The 24283-nt window shown below is 43.3% G+C and overlaps 1 protein-coding gene across 22 annotated transcripts in view; it reads left to right on the top strand.

The window, feature by feature from the left end:
* GPHN (gephyrin) overlaps nucleotides 1–18248 on the top strand; it is a 483693-nt gene extending 465445 nt beyond the window's left edge. For all 22 annotated transcript variants that reach the window (XM_084848962.1, XM_084848936.1, XM_084848902.1 and 19 more), the window contains 2 exons: nucleotides 12237–12333; nucleotides 14310–18248. In XM_084848962.1, the coding sequence (XP_084705088.1) occupies nucleotides 12237–12333; nucleotides 14310–14443 (231 nt within the window). In that variant the 3' untranslated portion in view covers nucleotides 14444–18248. The remainder of the gene's footprint in view (nucleotides 1–12236; nucleotides 12334–14309) is intronic.
* The last annotated feature ends 6035 nt before the right edge of the window (nucleotides 18249–24283 follow it).

The raw sequence follows: 24283 nt of genomic DNA, 5'->3' as shown, positions 1-24283 counted from the left end.
ACCCCATTGCTGCTTTACCACTGCTATTCCCAGTGGTAAAGCAGCAGTCAGGGCGGTCTCAGGATCACTGCTTCCTCCCTGCCCCAGAGATGCCGAACCAATCATTGCTGTAGCACCACTATTAGCAATGGTTCAGGTTGTTTCGTGGTCGTGGGGGGGGGGGGAGGCAGCCTCCTCCCTGCAACCCTGATCCTTGTTTACTGCCACCATTAAGCAACACAGTGTTGAGTTTTGCAGGGGCATTCAGTGCTGAAGCTGGAGGTCTTGGGCAGGACAAACAACAGGGCTTGGGAGCCGCCTGTAGTCTGTGAGCCACACGTTATGCACACCTGCACTGAAGGAAGGTTAGCACAAGATTTTCCATAAAGGAATGACAATGTTTCCAGCATCTACAATTTGTGTGGTTTATACACAGTTTATGGATTTGGAAATGTGAAATATTGTCCCAGAAATTGGATAGTGTGGTTACGTGGAGGTCAAAAGATGTACTAAAAGTGTGCACTATGAAGCAATGGTTACTATTCTATGACAAAGAAGCTAGAAACTGCATACTTGCTCCTTCAGCTTAGGGCTTAACAGTCAGAGCATAGAGAGGGCTGAGTGTATGGTGGACTCACAGCACAAGTCTGCTCTGAAATTGGAGACGCATGCAGGCGTGCAGAGCGGATCCCCCTACAATTTTTTGTCTGGATACCTTCCCGGGAACAGAGCGAACCTGAATTACACAGGAACAGCAGCAGGATCATCTGCTCCTACCTGGAAATATTATCATCTAGCTTCCTCCAGGGTGCCAACACTGCCATAGAAAAGAGCAGCCTCAGCCAACATCAGCCTGAAATGTGTTTAGTAGGCTCGGAATGTGTTTAGCAGTAGAGGAAGTTGGGGCTACTATAGATGCAGTGTGTCATGCCCTACCTGGAAGAGGATTTGTCTGAGGAGGAAGAAGAGGAGGGAGAGAGCCAGCACAATGGGCCCCAGCCAGAGCTAAGCAAGGAACAGGAGGCCTTGGCTGACAGTCCTCCCCTAGAATCATTACAGAAGTAACCTGGCCCCTCTCGAGAAGTTCCTGAATTTCCTCAAATGCTGGAAGCAGAGCCTGAGATGATCCATCCCTCTGAATGGTGTAGAATCAGATGTGAGCAGCCAAAGAACAAAAGGAGGTCACAGCGTGGGGCTTCCCTTAAAAGCAATACGCTGACCTAATTAGCCCGCTGTGCTGATTAACAACCAGCTGTAAATGAGACCTGCCAACTCCAGCTCTCTGCCATGAACAACAGCACCTTAACCTCAGCTTTGCATTCCAAGATACCAGATCTGACAGGTCCCTAGACCCTCAGCTACCCATCTGGACAGTACTTTTGGACACCCCCCTGACTGGCCTTGACACTTGATAAAACTGATGCTTGTGAACTGAACTTTGGACGGCTTTGACCTTGCCTCTGCCTGTGCCTGCAAAACCTCCTCGGAACTCCTGTGTATGATCTTGGACTGAAGTGGTTGCTCTCTCGCTGCTGCTCCTGGGACTATCTGCACCTTGCCCAAGGCCCTTGCCTGCGTTGAAACAGGACAGAGTGCTGGGCGGAGGGTGTTATGGCAGTGGGAGGTGACAACATCGAGTTAGGGGAAGGCAATTGAGATATCTGTGTGCTTTATCCCCTTCCTATCCACCTTCCAACCTCAGTAATTCTGGTGGGTCGCCTGCAGTTCCCTCTAGCCTGAAGGTGCTGATGATGACTGCCAGGGTTATGTCACCTTACAGCTGAAGAGCATGCCTACCTGGCCTAAGTTACCAAAACTGGGTGGGATGAACAAGGAGGAGTCAATCTCTCCCAAATGTGTCCACCAGGGTTTCTTGTGCAGCATGAAGCTCAGCTAGAGGGGCAGGGAGCGGGATAGCCTTGGTCTATATGGATTCCATCCTCCTGGTCAGATACCCCATCCACCAGCCAGCCAGCTTTGAGTGTCTGTACCTGGTGTTGGTACCTGAGAAAGGATTGGGATTCTTTTGGTGTACTGTTCTTTTGGTGCACTGTCCACCCACTACCCAACTGCCTGAGCTGACTGAGCTGGTCTCGAGCATGGTATTGAGGACTCCAAAGCTTGTAGTCTTGGGAGACTTTAGTAGTCATGTCAAGATTACCTTGTCAGAGTAGCTCAGGTTTTCACAGTACCACGTCAACCACGTGCTTGTCTCAGATAATATCACATGTGGCAGGGGCCACTCTGGGCCTAGTTTTCTGTGCTGGATTGGAGGAAAATGATCTGTGGACGGGGAAGCCAGCAGTGACTCCTTTGGCATGGACAGATCATTATCTGATCAGTTTTGACCTTCAGGCTATCTGTAACCTCTACAGGGGTGGGGGATCCCCCACTGATGGTCCACACCCGGAGGCTGATGAATCCAAATGGATTTCTGAGGTCCCTTGGGGATTTTTCTGCAGGCTTAGCCGGCGGTTCTGCTAAGGTCCTTTTCACCACTTGGAATGAGGAGATGATCCAGCTATTGATATGATCACTCCCAAACATCCTTGACCTAGTCGTAGAACTTTGTCAGCTCCTTCGTATTCTTTGCTGAGAGCAATGAAACAACTGTGTTGACAATTAGAGCACAAATGGCAGAAGACTCGTAATGAATATGATCGAACACAGGTAAGAATCCATTTGTGATCTTATTCTGTGGTGGCAACGGCAGTGGTGAAATCTTACTTCTGCACCACCATTGCATCTGCTCAGTGTCATCCAGCAGAGCTCTTTCGGGTGGTTAAAGGCCCCTTGGGTATAGGCTTTAGAACACAACAAATAGAATCCTCAAAGGCCTGCTGTGAGCAATTCACTAGACATTTTGCAGATGAAATTGTTCGTGTTCATGCTGATACACCTATACACAGTGTCCCTCCCTAGATGGCATGGGCATCTTTTGCTATGGAACGTTGGCGTCTTTGATTGGCTATCATATTCTACCATGTACTCATGGCCTATTTCCTCCCCTTCTACATTTGGGCAATTGAAAACATTTTCCATCTTCATCCCCTTGGGATGATTTAACCCAAACCAGATGCTTCCCAGCTCCCGTTGGCTTTCCCCCAGGGTTTAGTTTAAAAGCTGCTCTGCCACCTTTTCTATGTTTAGCGCCAACAGTCTGGTTACACTTTAGCTCAAGTGGAGCCCGTCCCTTGTGTAGCCGGGCCTCAAATAAGGAATGAGCAGTGAAGTGGCCAAGTTTGCCAATGACACCAAATTATTTAAGGTGGATAACAGAAAAAGGGACTGTGAGGAGCTCCAAAAGGATCTCCCCAAACTGGGATAATGGGCATCTAAATGGCAAATAAGGTTCAAGTGTAAAGTGATACACATTAGGACAAAAAAAAAAAAAAATCCCAACTTCAGGTATAACCTGATAGGATCTGAGCTAGCGGTGACCAACCAAGAAAGAGAACTTGGGGTTGTGGTGGACAGCTCAGTGAAAATATCAGCCCAATGTGCATCTGCTATAAAAAAAAAAAGGCAAACTCCATGTTAGGCATAATTAGAAAAAGAATTAAGAATAAAACAGACAATATCATACTGCACTTGGAGTGCACATACTGCACTTATTCACAGCTAAAAAAGGACATTGTAGAGCTGGGGAAAGTGCAGAATAGGGCAACTAAAATGATCAAGGGGCTGGAGCATCTCTCCTATGAGGGAAGGTTACAACAGCTGGGATTGTTTAGCTTGGAAAAAAGGAGGATAAGGGGAGACATGATAGAGGTGTACAAAATTATGCAAGGTGTGGAGAATGTTGATAAGGAGACATTTTTTTATTTATGTATTTATTACATTTCTTAATCACCCATCTGGCCAGTCACCCGGACACTCTGGCCGATGTACAACAGTACAATTTAAAACAGTAAAAACATTTTTCTCCTCTCTCATAATATTAGAACCTAGGGTCATCCCATGAAACTGATTCGTAGTAGATTCAGAACAGATAGAAGGAAGTACTTCTTCACACAGCACATAGTTATACGATGAAATTTGCTACCACATGATATAGTAATGGCCACCAATTTTGATGGCTTTAAAAGGGTGTTAGACAAATTCTTGGAGGAGAAGGCTATCAATGGCTACTAGTCCTGATGGCTATGTGCTACCTCCAGTATCAGAGGCTGTATGCCTTTGTACACCAGTTGCTGGGGAACATGGGCAGGAGGGTGCTGTTGCACTCGTGTCCTGTTTGTGGGTTCCTGGTTGACAGCTGGTTGGCCACTGTGTGAACAGAATGCTGGACTAAATGGACCCTTGGTCTGATCCAGCATGGCTTTTCTTATGTTCTTATGGATGCCATTGTTTTGACAAAGTCTGAGATGGGTGGGGCTAGTGCACAGTCTAGTCATGTTATGGATAACTTTCAGCTTGTGCAACCTGAGGATGTGGACAAACCGCTTGGAGGACTGAGGCCTACCACATGCCCTTTAGATTCTTGTCCATCCTGGCTTGTGAAATCGGCGAGGTCCCCACAGCTTTGAAAGAAGCAGAGGTGAGGCCCTTGTTGAAGAAACCAAATCTAGATCCTATGGTTTTGGATCATTACCGCCCAGTATCAAATTTGTCATTCTTGAGCGAGGTGCTGGAGTTTGTGGTGGCCTCACAACTCCAAGCAGTGTTGGATGATACTGTTTATTTAGACCCATTCCAATCAGTTTTCAGACCCGGTTATGAGACAGGAACAGCCTTGGTCGACCTGGCTGATGATTAAGGCAACCCTGTTGGTTCTTCTGGACTTCTCAGCAGCTTTCGGTACCATCGACCTGGTATCCTTCTGGATCATTTATCTGGATTAGGCTTGGAAGGTTTTAAAGTGGTTCTGGTCCTTTCTGGAGGAACGGTCTCAGAAGGTGTCGCTGGGAAGTTTTGTTCCACCCCATGGCCACTAGCCTGTGGACAGCCACAAGGTTCCATCCTGTCCCCCATGCTTTTTTTTAATATCTACATGAAACTGGTGGGGGAAGTCATCAGGTGGCTTGGGCTGAAGTGTCATCAGTATGCGGATGATATCCAGCTCTACCTCTAGTTTCCATCTACACATCCCAGGGAGGCTGTCAAATTCATGAACCAGTGTCTGGAGGCTGTTTTGGGGTGGATAAGGGTAAGCAAGCTGAACCTTAATCCAGACAAGACAGGTACTGTGGCTTAGGAAACCAGCTACTCTGGATGGAAGATTACAACTGGTCTTAGATGGGGTTGCATTCCCCCATCTAAGATAAAAGACCAAGTGAGTAGTCTGAGAGTCCTCCTGGACTCTGTCCTAACTGAGGAAGCCCAGGTGGCTGCGATGTCCAGGAGTGCATTTTACCACCTTAGGCTGGTATGCTAGCTGAGGCCCTATCTGGAGAGGACAGACCTCACCTCAGTTACCCATGCACTAGTGACATGCACGCTGGACTATTCTAATGCGGTGTATGTGGGGCTGCCTTTGAAGACAGTTCAGAAACTTCAGCTGGTGCAGAAGGTGGCCACCCAAGTGTTGGTGGGGGTGAGGCGATTCGATCATATAATGCCTATACTGTGCCAGCTGCTCTGGTTACCATTGTTTTCTCAAGCCCAATTTAAAGTGTTGCTTTTGACCTTTAAAGCCTTAAGCAGTTTGGGACCAAGCTACTTCAAGGACCATCTTCACCCATATTAGCCAGCTCACACTTTAAGATCAGCAAGAGAGGCCATCCTCATTTTCCCACTTCTGAGAGCAGTTAAATGGGTGACCACATGAGAGAGGGCATTTTCCACAGTGGCCCCACACCTCTGGAATAAGTTGCCATTGAGGGTCTGCTAGGCCCTGTTATTGCAGGCTTTTAAGAAGGCCCTGGAAACATAGGATAAAATCCAACTAAAGCCCTACTTAGAGTAGACCTATTGAAATGAATGGGACTTAAATGGGTAGTCATGCTACCCATTTTATTTTACTTTGGCCTTCCCCTGATACATTTGCTGCTGTTGCTGTTTTTATTGTGCTTTTTGCTGTTTTTACTATGATTTCATTGGTTTTTAAGACCGTATCGCTTTTTTATTAGCATCATAGAATAATAGGGTTGGAAGAGGCCTACAAGACCATCGAGTCCAACCCCCTGCTCAATGCAGGAATCCAAGTCAAAGCATCCCTGACAAGTGGCTGTCCCACTTCATCTTGAATGCCTCCAGCGTGGGGGAGCCCACTATCTCCCTAGGGAATTGGTTCCATTGTCGTATTGCTCTCACAGTCAGGAAGTTTTTCCTGATGTTCAGCCAGAATCTGGCTTCCTGTATGTTGGGTCCATTATTCTGTGTCCTGCATTCTGGGATGATCGAGAAGAGAGCCTGGCCTTCCTCTCTGTGACAACCTTTCAGGTACTTGAAGAGCACTATCTTATCTCCCCTCAGTCTTCTCTTCTCAAGGCTAAACATACCCAGTTCTTTCAGTCTCTCCTCATAGGGCTTTGTTTCCCGTCCCCTGATCATCTTTGTTGCCCTCCTTTGAACCCTCTCCAGCTTGTCTGCATCCTTCTTAAAGAGTGGTGCCCAGAACTGGACACAGTACTCCAGATGAGGCCTAACCAGTGCTGAGTAGAGGGGAACTAGTACTTCCCAGGATTTGGAAGTGATGCTTCTATTAATGCAGCCCAAAAGAGCATTTGCCTTTTTTGCAGCCACATGACATTGTTGGCTTATATTCCGCTTGTGATTGACAACAATTCCAAGATCCTTCTCGCTTGCAGTATTGTTGTGCAAAGTATCCCCCATCTTGTACCTGTGCATTTGGTTTCTTTTCCTGGGTGCAGAACTTGGCATTTATCCCTATTAAATGTCATTCTGTTGTTTTCTGCCCAGCACTCCAGTCTATCCAGATCACTTTGAATTCTGTTTCTGTCTTCCAGGGAATTAGCTACCCCACCCAATTTTGTGTCATCTGCAATTTTGATAAGCATTCCCTGCACCTCCTCATCCAAGTGTCAGGAGCGCCCTTGCTGCCTTCCTCAAGTAGCCAGAATCAGCACGCAGATGATAGGGCTCTTTTCCAAGGCTTTATTTCCATTCAACCTAGTGACGCTTATAGATGCTAATTGCCTGAGCCTAATAAGGAAAACTTAGGAGAGCTGCCTACCAGGGCTTTCTAGCCTTAGGGAATCAGTTGGTCTCCATTTGGAGGGAAAGGGCGGGAAGCCTGTAAACTTAAGAGCTAGGAGGCAAAAGTCCACCCCTTTCCCGTGAGGCATCGGGGCGCAGCTGTTGACATCACGCCAAGTGGGCTGAGCGCCTCCTCTCGGCATCCTCCATCTCCCACTTGTCCTAGTGCCTAGCGTCCCGAAGCTCCAGTTGTCCCTCCCTCTGCCTGCCAGGGTCACTGCCATTCTTAGGAATGTGAGCAGGGAGGGGCTCTCCCTCCGGCGGTGCCTCTGAACAGCGCACGGGTTCCTCTCCCATGGTTTCTATCTCTTCTTCAGAATCAGAACTGCTTTGGGGCTCTATGGGCTCCGATCCAACCCTGACACCAAGTCATTAATAAAAATGTTGAAGAGCATTGGGCCCAGGACCACTCATTACCTCTCCCCAGATTGAGAAGATCCCATTGATAAGCACTCTTTGAGTCCGATTCTGTAGCCAACTGTGGATGCACCTGATAGTTGTTGCATCTACCCTACTTTGAGCTAGTTTGCTCCTCAGGATATCATGGGGCACTTTGTTGAAAGCTTTGCTGAAGTCGAGGTATATTATGTCCACAGCATTCCCACAGTCCACAAGGGAGGTTACCTGATCAAAAATGAGATCAGATTCGTCTGGCAGGATCTGTTCTTGACAAATCCATGTTGGCCTCGAGTAATCACTGCATTGTTTTCAAGGTGCTTCCAGATGGATTGCTTTATCATCTGCTCCAGAATTTTCCCAGGGATTGATGTCAGACCGACTGGTCTGTAGTTCCCAGGTTCCTCCTTTTTGCCCTTTTTGAAGATAGGGACAGCATTAGCCCTCCTCCAGTCATCTGGCACTTCACCGTCCTCCATGATTTCTCAAAGAGAATAGACAGTGGTTCTGGGAGTTCTTCTGCCAGTTCCTTTATTCCTCTAGGATGCAGTTCATCTGGCCCTAGAGATTTGAACTCATTCAAAGTAATTAGGTGTTCCTTGACTATATGCCTGTCGATCTCAAGCTGCAATCCTGCCCCTTCAGCCTGTACTTTGCCTTTGCCAGGGGGGCCATAGACCCTCTTTCAGGAGAAGACTGAGCCAAAGTAGGAATTGAGCACTTCTGCCTTTTCTTTGGCATCTGTTACCATTTTGCCATCTTTATTTAATACTTGAACCACCATTTCTTTCCTCTCTCTTTTACTATGCACATATCTGAAGGGAGCCTTTTTGTTGCTTTTAGCCTCCCTCGCTAACCTCAGCTCGTTCTCAGCTTTAGCCTTCCTGATGCCATCCCTGCAATTCTGGGCTACCTGCCTGTACTCTTCCTTTGTAGCTTGGCCTTCCTTCCACTTCCTATATGTTTTGTTTTCAGGTCATCTCTAAGCTTTTTGTGAAGCCACATTGGCTTCTTCTGTTGTCTCCCACCTTTTTGTCTTTTTGGAATTGTTTGTAATTGTGCCTTGAGAATTTCCTTTTTTACAAACTCCCACCCGTCTTGGACTCCTTTTCTCGTCAGAGTCGCTTGCCATGGGGCCTTACTTACCACTGTTCTGTGTTTATTAAAATTGGCTTTCCTAAAATCTAGGGTACGCGTTTGGATACACTCGGCTTTTGCTTCCTTTAGAACCAAGAACTCAAGTATAACATGGTCACTTTCTCCCAGAGTTCCCGTAACGGCTGCTTTATCCACTAAGTCATCTCTGTTGGTTAGGATCAAGTCAAGGATAGCCGATCCTCTAGTTCCTTCCTCTACTTTCTGCAGGAGGAAATTATCAGCAACACAAGTCAGGAATCTCTTGGAGGGGCCATGTTTTGCAGAATTTGTCTCCCAACAAATATCGGGGAAACTGAAGTTCCCCATTACTACTACATCATGCTTCCTTGAAACTATTACATGTTCTCTTATTGTGCACCACCTTGGGAGGGCTTCTGTCCTGCAAGGCAGCCAATAAGTATTTTAAATAAATGGAAGATCTGCTCAAGACTCTCTGTCAAAGTGTTCTCACCCTGTAGTGAACCTTTTATACTGTTGGCTCCGTAGCCTCCCAGCTCAGCAAATCCAGAGCCTGTTTACTTCAGTAGGTTTGTCAGCCAGAGTGTTGTGAAGAACCATGGAAACTGCCAGAAAGGCTGACATGTTACATTCCCCACCCCCCTTTATTTTTTCTATGTCAGGTAAACTGAACTGACATGATTTCATTGTATTCTGAAAAAATAGGGAATGTCTGCTCTTTGCTTCCAGTCAAAACTGGGTGATGCAGATTGTACTAGATTTCTAACCGTGTGGACACAGAAACACAACTTCTGCCTGTGCTTCATTTTAGCTGATGTTACCAGCTGTATGGCTCAGAAATAACAGGTAGAGAACCCCAAAAGAAGATTTACACATGTATTTGTTTCAGATAAAATGGAGATTAGTGCCGTTAGAAATGAAATAATCCAAAGAATAGCCAGTTTCTCTGAGGAAAGACTAAAAACCTGATGAAAAGTTGCAGCCACTTTAAAACCACTGAATGATACAATTCAGAGGAGGAACTGAGGTACTGTCATACTGTATTCTTCCTGATAATCTTCTGAATTTTCCTTTGCAATACAGGGTAGCAGTTTCTAAAACTGAAACTGGCAGAACTACTAAATGCTCTAGCAAAATCCGATGAAGTAATCTAAAAATGAATCTTGCCAGGGTCATAGCAACGGTCCCTCTGCAGTTTGTTAAAGACTTAGGATTGAATTTAATGTGACAATGGGCTTGCCCCAAGTGCATCTAAAGGAAAGCAAAAATCAGTATGCAGGCAGGGACACTGAAGCCTCCTCCTGCCTGTTGCTTGTTTCCCCCATAGCCTCTCACCCAGCTGAATTCATTTCTAGTATTGGATCCCAGCTGAGGAGAAAGTAGCATTGGTAGAGAGGCTGCATGGAGATGATCCACAGGCAGGGAGAAGCAGCACCCACCTAAGTGCCTTTTGTTCTAAAAATCCAGAGACACACACCCCCCTGCCCAATACTTGATTGGAGCAGACCCACTGCATGTTGTTTGAGCTTTACTAATCGAAGGAGCAGAGGGAAGTCACCACATCGGGGTGTTGAACCTCAGGCCTGCAATACAATCTGGCATGCCTAGGATCCCAGTCTGGCCCTTTGGCGGCTTTCTAGCTTTTGCACAGTGTTTTTTCCCCCCTTTCTAAAAGGCTGAAATGCCTCTCCTAAGGCTTAGTTACTGGCAGTAAGAACTTTCAGCTAAAATAGCCTGATATCTCAGCCCCACCCCTTTTGGCTTTGGCCCTGCCCACCACTGGAATGCAGCCCCCGAGAGCTTCTCCAGAATTGAATATGGCCCTTGGGCTGAAAGAGGTTTGACACCTCTTTCATAGTCATCATTACTGGAGACACATTAAATAAGTACCATCATGTTTCCATAAACATGGGTACTTTGGAAAACTGTGATCCTACAGTGTGGTGGTCTTTGGCTAAAAAAAGGCCCTGGACATTTCTCTGCCTTCAGAAAAGGTTCCCCTTTTCTCTACCCTTGTCAGGGCTGAGGGCCTGAATATAGGCAGCTAGGCAAGCCAGCAGTTCAGTTCAAGCAAGGCTTCTGATAATCTGTGAGTGGCTTAATCCACTCAGAATCAATACTTTATATAACAAGGCAAGATGGGACCCTATTAGTAACTCAGGCTACCTAATCCCCTGTTGGGCTGAAAGCTGCAGTGGTAGTGCAGTAAGTGCTGCAGAGTTCAGCCAGCAGTTCCTTGCAAGCTGCCCCAGTGGAGCAAGGAGCAACGGGCCTGGGCTCTGCTGACAGTTTCTGGTTTGAGATCTTCTGTGCCATACTAGGAGTGGAGTGACCATTCAAAAGAGAGGAGGGGTCAAAAATGCAAGCTCCCTGCATGAATGCTTGTGGCCAAGTTCAAGACTGGCTGAAGCTTCTTGGAGTCTTGCTTGGACTCACTGGCTGCCCACCCTAGCCTTCTGTGCCAGTTCTTCAAAAGCAAAGAAAATGACACAAAAGCAAAACCCTTGCCTTTGCTTGTGGTGTTATGACGCCACTGATTTCAATAGGGACAGATAGAGCCTACATCCCTGAAAGGGCTGGTAGGGGGCAATCAGCACCTCAGAGCTGAAGATCTTTGGGGCAAGAGGGACTTCAGCAGTGGGTTGCTGTTTGCCCCATACCAGTCATTTACGGCATACAGCCTCTTTGTCTGCCTATTGAAATCAGTACAAACATGGTGTTTCCATTTATGCCAATAAGGGAGAGTTAAAGAGCATGCAGCTCTAGAAATAGCAGGTGGGAGGCAAATATCAGTCCACCACTGAAGATCTTCTTGCCCCAACACTCTTAGTGGTGGATTTTTGTTTGCCTATCATCAGCCAGTTTAAGGTCTGCAGGCTCTTTAACTTTCCCTACTGAAATCAGGGAGACAAGGTTTTGCTTGCAAAGTGGGTGGCAAAACCAGTGGCAATTTGCAAGCAGTTTGCAGATACTTATCAGACTCCTTGACAGCAAAGCCCACAAGGAATGTTCACAGGTCCCCACAGGTTTTCAAGGCAGATTAGTGTTCACTCATCCCTGTACCTTACAGTCTTTTGATAGTGTTCCTCTCATTTTATTCTGAGCCTTTCCTACTTTTTCACTTCCTCAAGCAAGTGTATTTCATACTTCGGATAGTATATTCTCCTAAAACATGATCTGAATTAAATGTTTAAAAGGTTATATATAGGAGCCTCCCTTCACTGATCCAAAAAGCTTAAGAAGACTGAGGATGGCATGGAGTTGCACTTGACAGCTGTGTAGTTTGGGAAAGAACCAGGGAAATCATACTGGGATATAGATAAGAGAAATTACACAAAATGTGGGTTTCCTGTGCTACGATTATACATTTTATTAGATGTGAGGTTTGAAGAAAAACCTCAAGCTTTTATCTAGTCAAGCTAGTACTCCTGCAAATTTCAGGCCAGTTCCATTGTAACATTCTGCATTTGTGGGCTGGCTTTTGGCATGCTTTTTGTGGATTTTTAAACTGCTTAACATTGTGGAATCCCTTCAGTAAGATGGAAATGACATTGTATTTTCTTTGTTTGCATGCTTTTCTGCAGTTATCATGTGATGTGAAATTGGACCCTCGTCCAGAATACCATCGGTGCATACTGACTTGGCATCACCAAGAACCACTGCCTTGGGCACAAAGTACAGGTTAGCAACTGACAAGCGTTTTCTAACTCTTATGCTCCTACCTAGGTTCACATATTGCAGAACACATAGAGCAGGAGGAAGCATGAGTGACTTGCACTTCCTCTACTCATGATTGTATAACATCTGAAACAGGGAGCCAAACATCCAAGATCCACAAGAGTCCTCCCCCCACCCCAGTCATTTCTTCCCACAAATTGAGGTCATGCATCTCACCTAGTTTGGATGTTACACAGAACACAAGAAGCATAAACAGCTCGTGCTTCCTTTCTCTCCCCCCTGCATTTTATAACAAACAAAAGCACACTGGCCTGGTTTGCACATGCCAGATGCCATTTTGAATATGCAAGCTGCAGGTTGTTTAACCCTCACATAAGCCCACCACCAGGGTTCGCATGTGGCCCACTGACTCATTGACACAGCTTAGATACAAAATATTGTGTTTGTCCTTCGAATTTCTGATAGCAAATATTTGAAGGCACACAAAAAAGATCTTGGGAGGGGGTAGAAGAATGAAAATTTGTGTAAAACTGAAATATTTACTTAACCAAAAAATAAATATGATTATATCCTTTTGGACTTCAAATACTCTGTGAAATAGGCCCACACTGACATTATGTAGATGCAAAATAAATTCATGAAGTAGCGTCTCTGTATCTAGAATAAAGCAAAGCGTCTTAACTCTGAATCTTCACTAGGTTCTTCATATACCTCAGAAAAATGAAGACTTTGCAAGTTGAAAGAAGCTTAACTCTTTCATGTTGGCTTGCTTCTTGACTTTGGTGGACTAGTTTAGCTAATATTAGAAAATATAATGGGCAACAGTGGCCATGTTCATACAGAAAAATAAGCCAGGATTCCAGAGAATCCTGGCCTATCATGAAAATGCTGCTTACTGGTGCCTGCAACCCATTTGCTCCTCTCTGCTACCACAACCATTAAACAAAGCAGGAAGGGTGACGTCTGAAGCAGAGCTTTTCACTTGTTGTTCCCAGCAAGCTAGGAATCGTAAACCAAGAACAAACTCTGTTTGGCAATTCTGGCTTGTAGAGAGAGCAAAAACTAGGATTCCCAGTTCATACACATTTCCTGTTTTTGTTTAGTGGTTGTGGTACTGTGAAGGAATGAATGGGCTGTGTGCACCAGCATTCTTCTTCACAATAAGCCAGGATTCTCTGGAATTCTGGCTTAGCGTTCTGTGCGAATATAGACAATATTATTTGAAGTATAACTCAATTATTTCATTATTTGTAAAAGAAAATATTTCATGGAACTATAGTTTTCCTAGATTTCCAACTTTTAAGTTTAGATTGCAAAACAACAACTGTTTTTAGGCTAGCACAGTCCCTCTCCACTTTTATATTGCTAGCTAAAATGCAAGGTTTTTCCCAGCTCAATTCCTTTTTCAGTCAGTTCAGTGAGAATCCTGTAGATTGTACAGTGGTAGGAAATTAAGTAGATTGACAGTGGGTAGGCAATTAATTTCATTACTATCGTGCTTTACAGTGCTATCCTGTACATGTCTCCTCAAGAGTTAAATTCACTGAGTTCAGGATTTACATGGGAGTACATTTGTGTAGCACAAACGGTTTTCTACAGTGCATTGGCACTCTGGCAGGCCTACATACGCAGCTTCCCTTCTCCCATCATATTTATCTCAGATGTCCCAGAAAGAGGAGAAAAAGACCCAAGAGCTTAGGACAAAAGTGATCTTTTCAGTGCTCTAGTTGGATGGAAATTGAGAACAGATCATAGATCACTTTTCATACATTTTTCTAAAGCTGTTTTGAAATCAGGGAGATTTTTTGCTCCAATGACTTTTCTGAGAAGGCTAGTCCAGCATTTTATCCCTCTAATTGTTTAAAAAACACTTATTCTGACCTCCAACATAAATTTATGAAGGCTTATTTATGCCACGGTGGAGTTGCACTAGTCTGTGGCATTTGCTCTGCTAATGACACTTTTTTGCTTCCCTGTAGGGAATCAGATGAGCAGTCGTCTGATGAGTATGCGCAGTGCCAATGGACTGTTGATGCTACCTCCAAAGACAGAGCAGTATGTGGAACTTCACAAGGGCGAGGTGGTCGATGTCATGGTCATTGGAAGACTATGATGTCACCAGCAAGGGAGAAGTTTTGATGCATGTCCACATATCATTGACTGTATCCTGTAATATGCAACGGCACAGCTAGTTTTTCTGATTTGGATAAAAGTTGATCAGTATAGTCAACACCTCGAACTATATTTCAAATGGATTTAAATAAATACCTTTTAAAAAAACTTTAAAAACAAATCTTAAAGAAATCTATTCTGATTATATCAAAGCAACTTTTTCCTTTCTTGCGATTGCTTTGTGTGTTCAATGCTAGTTCTGATAGCGGTAGCTTTTAGTAGACAGCGGTAGGTGCCTGCAGAACTTGTGTTTTTTCTCATCTTTAAGATACAACTACTTATGCTCTTAAAACAAGGCTGTCTGCTTATTTATACTAGTGTAGACAACACTTGGATTTCCCTTATTAGTATGCTTCATAACCGCTTCACAGAGAGCTTCTGCTTGTTCTTTATCGTATCTCGTGTTGATGTGCACAGTGCCAAAAGCAGAGTGGCTGCACTGGGAACCCGATCAAGCCCCGAGGTTTTCCTCCCTTGCTGCGCGTTCAGGGATATATCTGTCATCCCAGCAGCCACCCAGCTCAGTACTATTGGGCAGTAACTGGATACCTTTTGTTTAAACAAACAACAAAAATTGCTTCCTTAAGTGCTGACAGCCTTTTTAACCAATACATTTAAAAATGTACAGAATTAAAATCTTAAAAAAATCAAAGACTGATCTTGTACAGATATTAGTGTTACCAGCATTTATGTGGAAATTAAATGAAAAAAGAAATAAAACTAATGTTAAACAACTCTGTACCATAACATTTTCTGTAATGATACTGAAACTTAAATGAATAAAAAAAATTCCTGGATCATTATTTAAAAGGTGACTGTGTTAGCCTTGTTGTTCAATAAGGAATAAAGAACACTATTTCCTATTTGGGGGGAAGAGGATATAATGGCTCAAAAATTAAATGAGCAGTCTCTCTTCTTTAATAAAGTGGTGCCCTCTTGCTTGTGTAATCTTACAATTAGACTGGAGTCCCTGGATAATATGTTAGTTAATATGCTGTATGAAACAATACTAGTAGAGTTTTACAACAGAATACAGCATTTAAATGAACTAGATGAAGGATAAGTGTAGAACAGGTAAAGTTGCATACCACAACCACCCTCTTTGTAAGCTCTCTTCATTTTAAATATTAATTGCTTTGGAAAGACTCTGCTGCAGCTAAAGAATCATCCATACCAATAGTCACTGGGCTAATGCAACTCATTTCTGGCTGTTCAGTAAAATGTGCAAGAAACTAGTCTTAAGTTCAGTCAGATGAATGTTAGCCAGGGGTGGGCAACATTTGGCCCTCCAGATGGCGGCTGGAGGCCAAAACATCTGGAGGGCCACAAGTTGCCCATCCTTGCTGTAAGTGTTGCCTTCAAGATATGGCATAATGAACGGACGTTTCTGTTCAGTTCTTCCTACAAATTAGCCTTGTTGCTATTATGCCTGGTTAACAATATTTATTAAAAAAAGACTCCCATACAGAAGTATTCTATACATTAGACTGTATACATAAATCAGCCTTCCCCAACCATGGGAGTTGTGTTGGATGACAGCTCCCATGATCCCCAACCGTTGTCCATGTAGCGATCACTAAGTGATGGGAGTTGCAGTCTAAGGCATCTCGAGGGCACTAGGATGGGGAAGGCTGACATAAACCAACTGTATGTATATAATATTGTCAGGCTAACATAAACCATCAAACAATACAATGAAATGTGAAACGTGCATGACTCTAGACTACAATAATAAGAACAGGGTGATTCTTCAGTAAAAATATTTTTGGTGATCCCATGTAGAATGTATGGCTATACACTGATTTGGTATTGACCCTGGCATTCTTGAACAGTGTTCAGCATGGCTTCATGACTGAGGCTGCAGTCGTATTCTTTACTGGGGAATAAGTGCCGCTGATCTCAGTGAGAAATGCTTCCGAATACAAATATAGGATTGTGCTGTACATATTTAAACTGAATATTTAAAACTGAATATAGACTAGCATCTCCATCAAGTCAAGAGTCTAGCTACATGAGCCAAGCTTTCAGATGACTGGTCACGGTAATAGACTGGCTAAGGGCCAGTAAACTGAAGTTCAATCCAGACGAGACAAAGGTACTGCTGGCGAGTGGTTCAACTGCCCACTAAGCAGTGTTCAACCTGTTCTAGGAGGGGTTGCACTCCCCCTAAAGGACCAAGTTCGTAGCTTGGGAATACTTGTAGATCCAGTGTCTTCTGTGACTCGAAGTGCCTTTTACCGCTTAAGCTAGTATGCCAGCTACGATGCTACCGGCACAGTGACAATATGGCTTCAGTGATCCATGCCTTGGTAACCTCATGGTTGAATTTCTGCAATACATTGTATGTGGGGTTGCCCTTGAAGATGGTCCAGAAACTTCAGTTAGTACAAAATATGGCAGCTAGGGTGCTATGACCATATTATGCCAATATTATATATATATATGCAGGGCGGGGGGAGGCCATCCAGTTAACCCTTCCTGTTGACAGAATGGCTTCCATCAGTGGAATGGGGATGGGTGATTTCTCCTCCCCCTCCCCTGCATGCCCTCAAAATCTACTCTGGGAGGTTGGGTGACCTTCCAGAGCTGATTTTGGAGGGCCACAGGGTACTGCAGGAGCCAGGAGAGGAGGAGAAAGTCCCATTGTGCAAGCAGAAATCTGCTCACATAACATTGTATTTCACCTATATTTACAATAGTGGTGTATGTGTCAGTCACATTATAGTCTAATGTATGGAGTAGTTCCTTATGATGATCTTATTTGTCTGTGGTTTTCATTTAATCATCCACCCATCCTCTGTTGTGTATCAGCTATATTTATTATGCATATAAAATACTTAAAGAGGCTTTGTTTCTCCATTGCAGGGAAAAGTCGTGACAAAAATGCTTCTGGTACATTCATCACTGTGCCATCAGAAAGCCTCCCAGTAGCATACTGAGGGCTTGGCCAAATTTACATCATATTTCTACACAGGGCTTGCACTATCTTTGTCTATGACCATATACTCTGAACTGCTGAATTATACAAGAACCCCATGTTTACAAGTGCTGGCCTATTCTTTTAGAAAAAGAAAAGAAAGGAAAAGCTGGTCTCAGTCTTCATTGGTACCATTTCCTCCTGCGCTATTCAGTGAGAATGTGCTGATCCTTTTAATGTTAATTTTTTAAAATCTCACTAAGAATTGAACACTTGGGCAAAACTCAAGTATTTCATTGTAACAGAGAAATGTAATGCATGACTACAGCAAACAAAATCAAAGTAACAACCAACCAGATGAAAAATACGCTCTCTTACAATGTGATCACCTTTTGTGTTAGCAAGAGAAAGACAGACTTGGGAAGGCATAAGTGCAGACCCAGTAGGCCAAGACATTGCAATCACAACGAACAAGTGAACTCTGGATTTTTCATCCTCACACATTTCCCCATCTTCAGAGCAGTGAACCATGCAAATTCTGTTTCCAGTGACACTTTTCACTAATTCTTACATTTTGGGGGGATACAAGTCAGATACAAGTGCTACTTGTCAGCTTCAGCTTTCAAGTTATTACTGACCTTGGGACTACCACCACTGTAGAAATGGTGGTAGCTGCTACAGCACATCTTAGTGATCACTACTACCTGGCTGCAAGCCAAACAGCAGCCCCACACACTCCTATATGATTATGCAGAGTGTAAGAGTTGACATTAGGAAAAGCAAGGTTGAAACCCTGCCCTTTGTTGTTGGGAGTGGAGGAGATTGTCATTCCCTGGAGGAGCCCAGTCCTCTACAGAATTAGAGCCTGCGCTTATCACCCAGAACAGTCAGGAAGATAGTACCAGCAGGAAGAGTGGATTTTCCCAAGCAGGGGAGCCAGAATGAGGCAGATCCATAGTAAGCCAAGCCAAGATCAATTCAGGCAGAGCAGAACAGAGAGAAATAGGTAAGAATCGCAGAGACCCTAAAACAGGCCATAGATTCTGCAAGGGCTATTTAACCCTTGTATAATCCACGGTCCCCAGGTTCAGACAACATGACTAGCCACAGACACAGCTTGAATATTCAGGATAGCGCCCACGGGCACTGGGGCTCATCATGGCTTAAATAAGCCACAATGAGCTGCGGTGGTTGTGCAAACCTGGTCATTGAGCCTAAGCTGTGTACTGGAGATAGTTCATTGCACATATAAAGTCTGCTGCCAGGAGGAAGTTTATACATGAGCTGGGAAGGGTAGGGACTAACCAGGTTAGGAACAGAGGATCAAGGCAGATGGATGGTGAAGTTACTTGAGACCCAAGAAATCTCTTGTTTTCAAGGGCGCCACAGTGGTTCTAGGAAGAAAACACAATTTCCCAGAATGTCCCTTATTCACGATGTCAGACAATTTGTGGTCTTTACAGAGGTAAGATTCTTGCTGTTTCTTAATTTCTACAGGAGAGTATTATAGACTCTGCTGAAATTCTTCCATCTCTTACGTCCTTTGTGTGGTGCTGATACAGCTTCATTGTAACAGAATCTGAATAGTCTCTCATAACCATACATTCTAGAGGATATACTGACTGCCTTGGAAAAGAAGCATTACAGCTTTAAAGCTGATCTAGCATTTATTTGAATGTACTCATGCCTATGTACTCAATGCATGTTGGTCAGGGGGAGTTGTTTATGTTCTGGAGTATTTTTAGGTTAATAACTTCAAACTGTATTCCGTATTGGAGCTGGTATGTTAAATTGATAGTGGCTTCTTTTGCAGTTCCTTGTGGGGAAAGCATTATTTAGGGTTGTTTCGCAGTAAGTGTGTTCCTTTAGCAAGAACCCCAATGAGTCCTTTCAATCTGAGTTAGTACATTGGAATCACAATATCACATTAATAAGCTGAGAGAGAAATGCAACATAAGTACATTGCCTAGACATAATTCTGGGTTATAGAACCCTTTGTTGTAAAAATATTGTGGCTCTTTTCAGACATCATTTCAAACCATGCCTACGGAAACTTAACATGATGTCTGAACTGATCATGATGTCTGAACTGATCATGGTTTGCAATCAGCTAGCAAACCAGAATCAGGGAATATGATTTGAAATAGTTTGCAGACTAGTATGCTACCCATGGTGTTGTGATATCGGAATTAGCCATTGCTCTACCTCTAGACTCCACCACATCTAGAGACTGGGTTCTGAGCAGGCAAGAAATGAAAGTGGATAAGCAACTTTAAACCATGGTTTGGGTTCTAAACTATTGCTAGCACAAATCATGTTTTGATGTGTATTGTTGAGATTCTGAAAAAATAAATGGGCCCTTTTACTTAGGTAGTCTTTGAGGCGTAATGGTAGATGCTCATGGATATTTGCTGTCTTTCCTTTTGACCTGGGCTAATCAGTGGAGTTCATCTGTCAGAAGTTTCAATCTAATAAGACTATCATAAAAAACTAAACGTCTATTATTTCAGTATATTTTACTCTAATAGAATGTTATTCCTATAAGTTCCTTTGATGTATTTTCACCTTTGCATCTTCTGAAGATTTTTTGTGGCATCTATTATGTGAATACTCCACTTCAAAATTCTTTTCAACAGTGCCTAATTCTGTTCATCCAGATTTGAAAATCCAGCTGTGCCCTCACTGCATATGGGTCAGTTGGTACCAAAATCCTTACTGGATCTTGAAACACAGCGCTAGTATATGGAATATTTAACACACTGTTTTCTGGGTGAGCAGGATGATGAGCTGACCTAATAGCCTTTTTCTCCAGCCCTATTTCTAAGTCTCTTATTACAACAATTACATTTTTCATTCTCTCTTGTAGAAGGATATTAAATTTTGCCAGCCTTCATGTCACATAGAAGAGGTAATATATCGCCTTTAGAGAACTGGATGACTAAAGGTTTTGCTAATAGGTGTCGAGTCTTTCATTTGTCACTAGTTCAAACCTTATGGAAAATGGCTAGATCTGAAAATTATCATCTGAAAGCTCTTCAGTGCTCCTTGTGAAAATCACTAATGTAATGAACTCTTCAACTCAGCTGTCAAAGAAAGCTGTAAAAACAGAAGGTGGTTGATTGAGGTTTCAAAGCAAAATTCTTAAACATTTATTCTTAATAATTTCCATATGCTTGATCAGAATATTAAGATACTTATTATCATGGCCTTGGTCAAATTCTGCCTGAGATAATTATGTTTTGTCTCTTAATAAGACTAAAAGTATCAGTTGTTTTCCTCTGTTACAGATCACATCCCATCAATCTTTTATTATCCATTCGTAAGTATATCAGTGCATTCTCTAACACCCAAAAGGTTCTTCCCTATCAGTTCTCAGTTTCTATCAGTACATCAAAATCTTATTGATTACAAGGCCAACTATAATTTATATCAGTTGTACGCTGTATGTGAAAGCAGTGAGCCCAGGTAAAGCTGACCAAGCTAAGTCTTCTATTCAGAGGCAGGGGCGGGGGCAGGGGGCAGACTTCCATCCTCAGCCTGCCAAATCACTGTCCCTCTCCCCTCAAAAATATGCCAGGTCTTCCTTGCTCCAAGGTTACCAGTTAGCCATGACTTCAGTATAGCTGTCATCATAGCTCCACCCCATCCTACATGTTGCAGAAACATAGCAGGGCTGCATGAATTACATCCCTGGACCTGGCTGAGCCAGGAATGCTAATTCAACCCTTATAGGATAGGTAGGGAACAGGAATGATGAAAAGCAGGGGAATAGATTATGTGGGATCCAGAATCATAGAATAGTAGGGTTGGAAGGGGCCTATAAGACCATTGAGCCCAATCCCCCTAGTACCTCTACAGAGGTTTTATATAGGCACAATGTGATGCAAGAGCAGGATGAGTTACTATAATTCTGTGCTAAAAACAAAGCACCTCATTGTCGGTATCTTCATTGGAAGTACTGAATTTCAGATAATCCCTTTGCACTTCAGTTGGCACTCCTCTTGTAATGTTACCACGTACCAGCAAAAGCTATGAGTTGCTTTCCTACATTAAATGTTGCAGGCCAGAGATTTTCATGATTACATTTATATCTACACAGTATATAACATACTGTGAAGTCTCACATCTGAGTTGGGACTTGGGATACCATTCGGGATAATTATTTTTCTAAACTCTCTAAACTTTATTGATTATATCAGTCAACTGCAGCCATATTACACCCTACGGCTGACCACACTTCTTGACTGGATCAAACAATTCCTTGTTTATCTATTCTGTATAACACTTTGGAAACTTGGATGACAAAAATGGTAGATGGAGGAAAGGAAGATGAAAATTTAGCTTTTTGGAATGAATTACTTTAGATTAGACACTTGTCTAGAATGAAACTGTGAAAAGCAGTCAAACTGTACAGGGTAAGCCCTATTCTGTCAGCTAAAGATGGGAGTACAAGTTATCCCTAAATATAAAAGGAAAACAGTCAATGGGTAAGCCTTCAGCTAAATAAACCAAGGAAAAACAGAACAGAATAAACTTTTTTAATCCTCTGTAAAATCCAGGACGTTTGAGAGACCTGGGGCTAGACAAAAAAGGGCATCCTGTCGGTCTATGAATAGAAGATGCCACTGACCAAAAAGATGGCCACACAACTCAATGTAGCAACAGTATCCTGAGTTCAGCAGGGGAAAGTCCAGCTACATTGTGGTCAGAGGCCTACAAAAAAAAAAAAAGAATTATCCTAATTTTCTACTGGAATCTACTCCATAGGAATCAAACCTGCAATTCTGGAATCAAGGGCATGGTGAAGACAAGCCAGTACCACTGCAATGCTTGATTATTTTTCAAGTCTGCATTTTGAACCTCTGATGAACTGTTTTCAAATAGCATAACGTGCTTTTGAGGTTCTGTGCTTAACCTGCGTTGAAGTTCTGTGCTCTTTTAAAATTTTGCTTTTTAAAAGTTGTTAGTATTTTCTGCTAGTTTTTCCCCTGAAACTTGCTGCTTACTAATGTTACTTCTTCTTTTTTTGCCCAAGTCTAATATCTGTCATTGAGAGAGCTAAATTTGGTTGATTCTATGTCTTATTAACAGAAATGTCATACTCTTCCAGCATTTATTTAATTTCATTACATGAAATAGTTACAAAAACACCTCCTTATTGTACCATGATAGAAATGGTTGCATTCCCTTGTTTGACTCAAATATGCTAATAAAGCATTATTACCTCAGAACACACGAACTGGGGAGGTTGAGATTTTTTTTCAAACCTTTGTTACTTGTACCACTGTTTGCTCCTAACTAGGTCCATGACTACCTTGCAAGGTCAAAAGTCACCTTGCCAGTTGAAGTCATGAAAGACTAAAAGGGGCTTGCCACTTCTAGGAATAAACCATGGAATATCAATGCAAGTTGCCAGCTTTACAATTCTAACTTTATCAGCCAACTATCCTCATCTATCTCCTGAATTAAGACTAACAATATTTTTTTAGAAGAGTGAAGGTAAGTCCAATAAACACTCTACAGGCAACCTATACAGGTATGTATAATAATTTGGTTATATATCAATTTCCTTGATTATGGTATATTCTCAATCCCCCCCTCTAGTTTATATATACCTAAGGGTGCAATCCTATCTAGATAGGCGGCTGCCTCCGAACTCGGAGGTGACCATCTATCCAAAGCAGGGCAGGAGAAGCACAGAGGGGATCATTCCCTCCATGCCTCTCCTGCCCTGCTTTTTCTGCGAGACAGCCGATTGCAGCTGTCTAACCGCAGGAGCACGGAGCAGGGAAGGAGGCTGCTGTACAACACATAGGATGTGTCGTACAGGCAGCTATGCTCTCCCTGCCCCAGAATGCCCCCAGCCACGCCCCTTTCCAGCCGCTCCACACTCCTCTTTCAAGTGCGGAGGATGGGGCTGTTCCGTGCTGCCTTTGAGGCAGCACGGAAGGGTGGGAGGTCAGTTTTCCAGCAACCGACTTCGGAGCACGGGCTCTGAGGTCAATTCCGGGAAAACAGCATATCCTATGGTTGTCTAGCTGCTGTCTAGTGGCCGTAGGATTGTTCCCTCCCTGTTCTACAAAAAAAAAAAAAAAAAACCTTTTGATTAAAGTTCATTCTTAGCCATGTATTTTTTACCCTAGAGTAGTCTACTAATTCTGTGGGCATATTTTGGATTTGGATTTAGCATAGTTTAACTCTAAAAATACTGAATAACTTGGTAAAGCACATGCACCAAAGTCCTAAACAGGCATCCACTATCTTGTACCAGGCAAGTGGGTGAGTTTATCTTGTAAGTGAGTGGGTTCATCTTGCCAGGCCACATTTAGTTTAGTTTATTACATAGGTGCCCCAAGACTCTTCATTGTTTTTGCTACAACAAACACGGCTACCCCCTGGAATTTATTATATTTATATCCCACCATTTTCCTACGGAGCTTAAAGTGCATATTTATTTCTTCCCTCCCCTATTTTATCCTCACAAGAAGCCCATGAGGTTGGTTAGGCTGAGGGCTAAACTACATGCTACACTAAATACATAGTGTGCAGATGATCCTAACTTTTTTTTACCTTTGTGAGCATGTGGGGCCACGATCCAGAATTAAAGTTTTTTTTTTTTTCTTTTTAACACCTGTGGAAGCGGGGAAGGTGAACTGATGGAGGGAAAGCAGCTGGGTGAGAAGATTTAAACCTCCCCTGATCCAGATCAGGGGCCCACATGCTTACTTGAAGGTTAAAAAAGAAAGACAGGATCATCTGCATGCTACGTATGTAATGCAGCATGTAATTTAGCCCTGAGAGTGTATGATTGGCCCAAATTTGCTAAAATGAACTTTATAACTGAGTGAGGTTTTGAACTACTAA

Source organism: Heloderma suspectum, chromosome 1 (genome assembly GCF_057233095.1).
Source record: "Heloderma suspectum isolate Gila_16-S chromosome 1, 16-S_ref, whole genome shotgun sequence".
In the NCBI taxonomy this organism is placed as follows: Eukaryota; Metazoa; Chordata; class Lepidosauria; order Squamata; family Helodermatidae; genus Heloderma; species Heloderma suspectum.
Note: the sequence above shows the minus strand (reverse complement) of the source record. Positions and strands in the feature narration are given on the sequence as shown.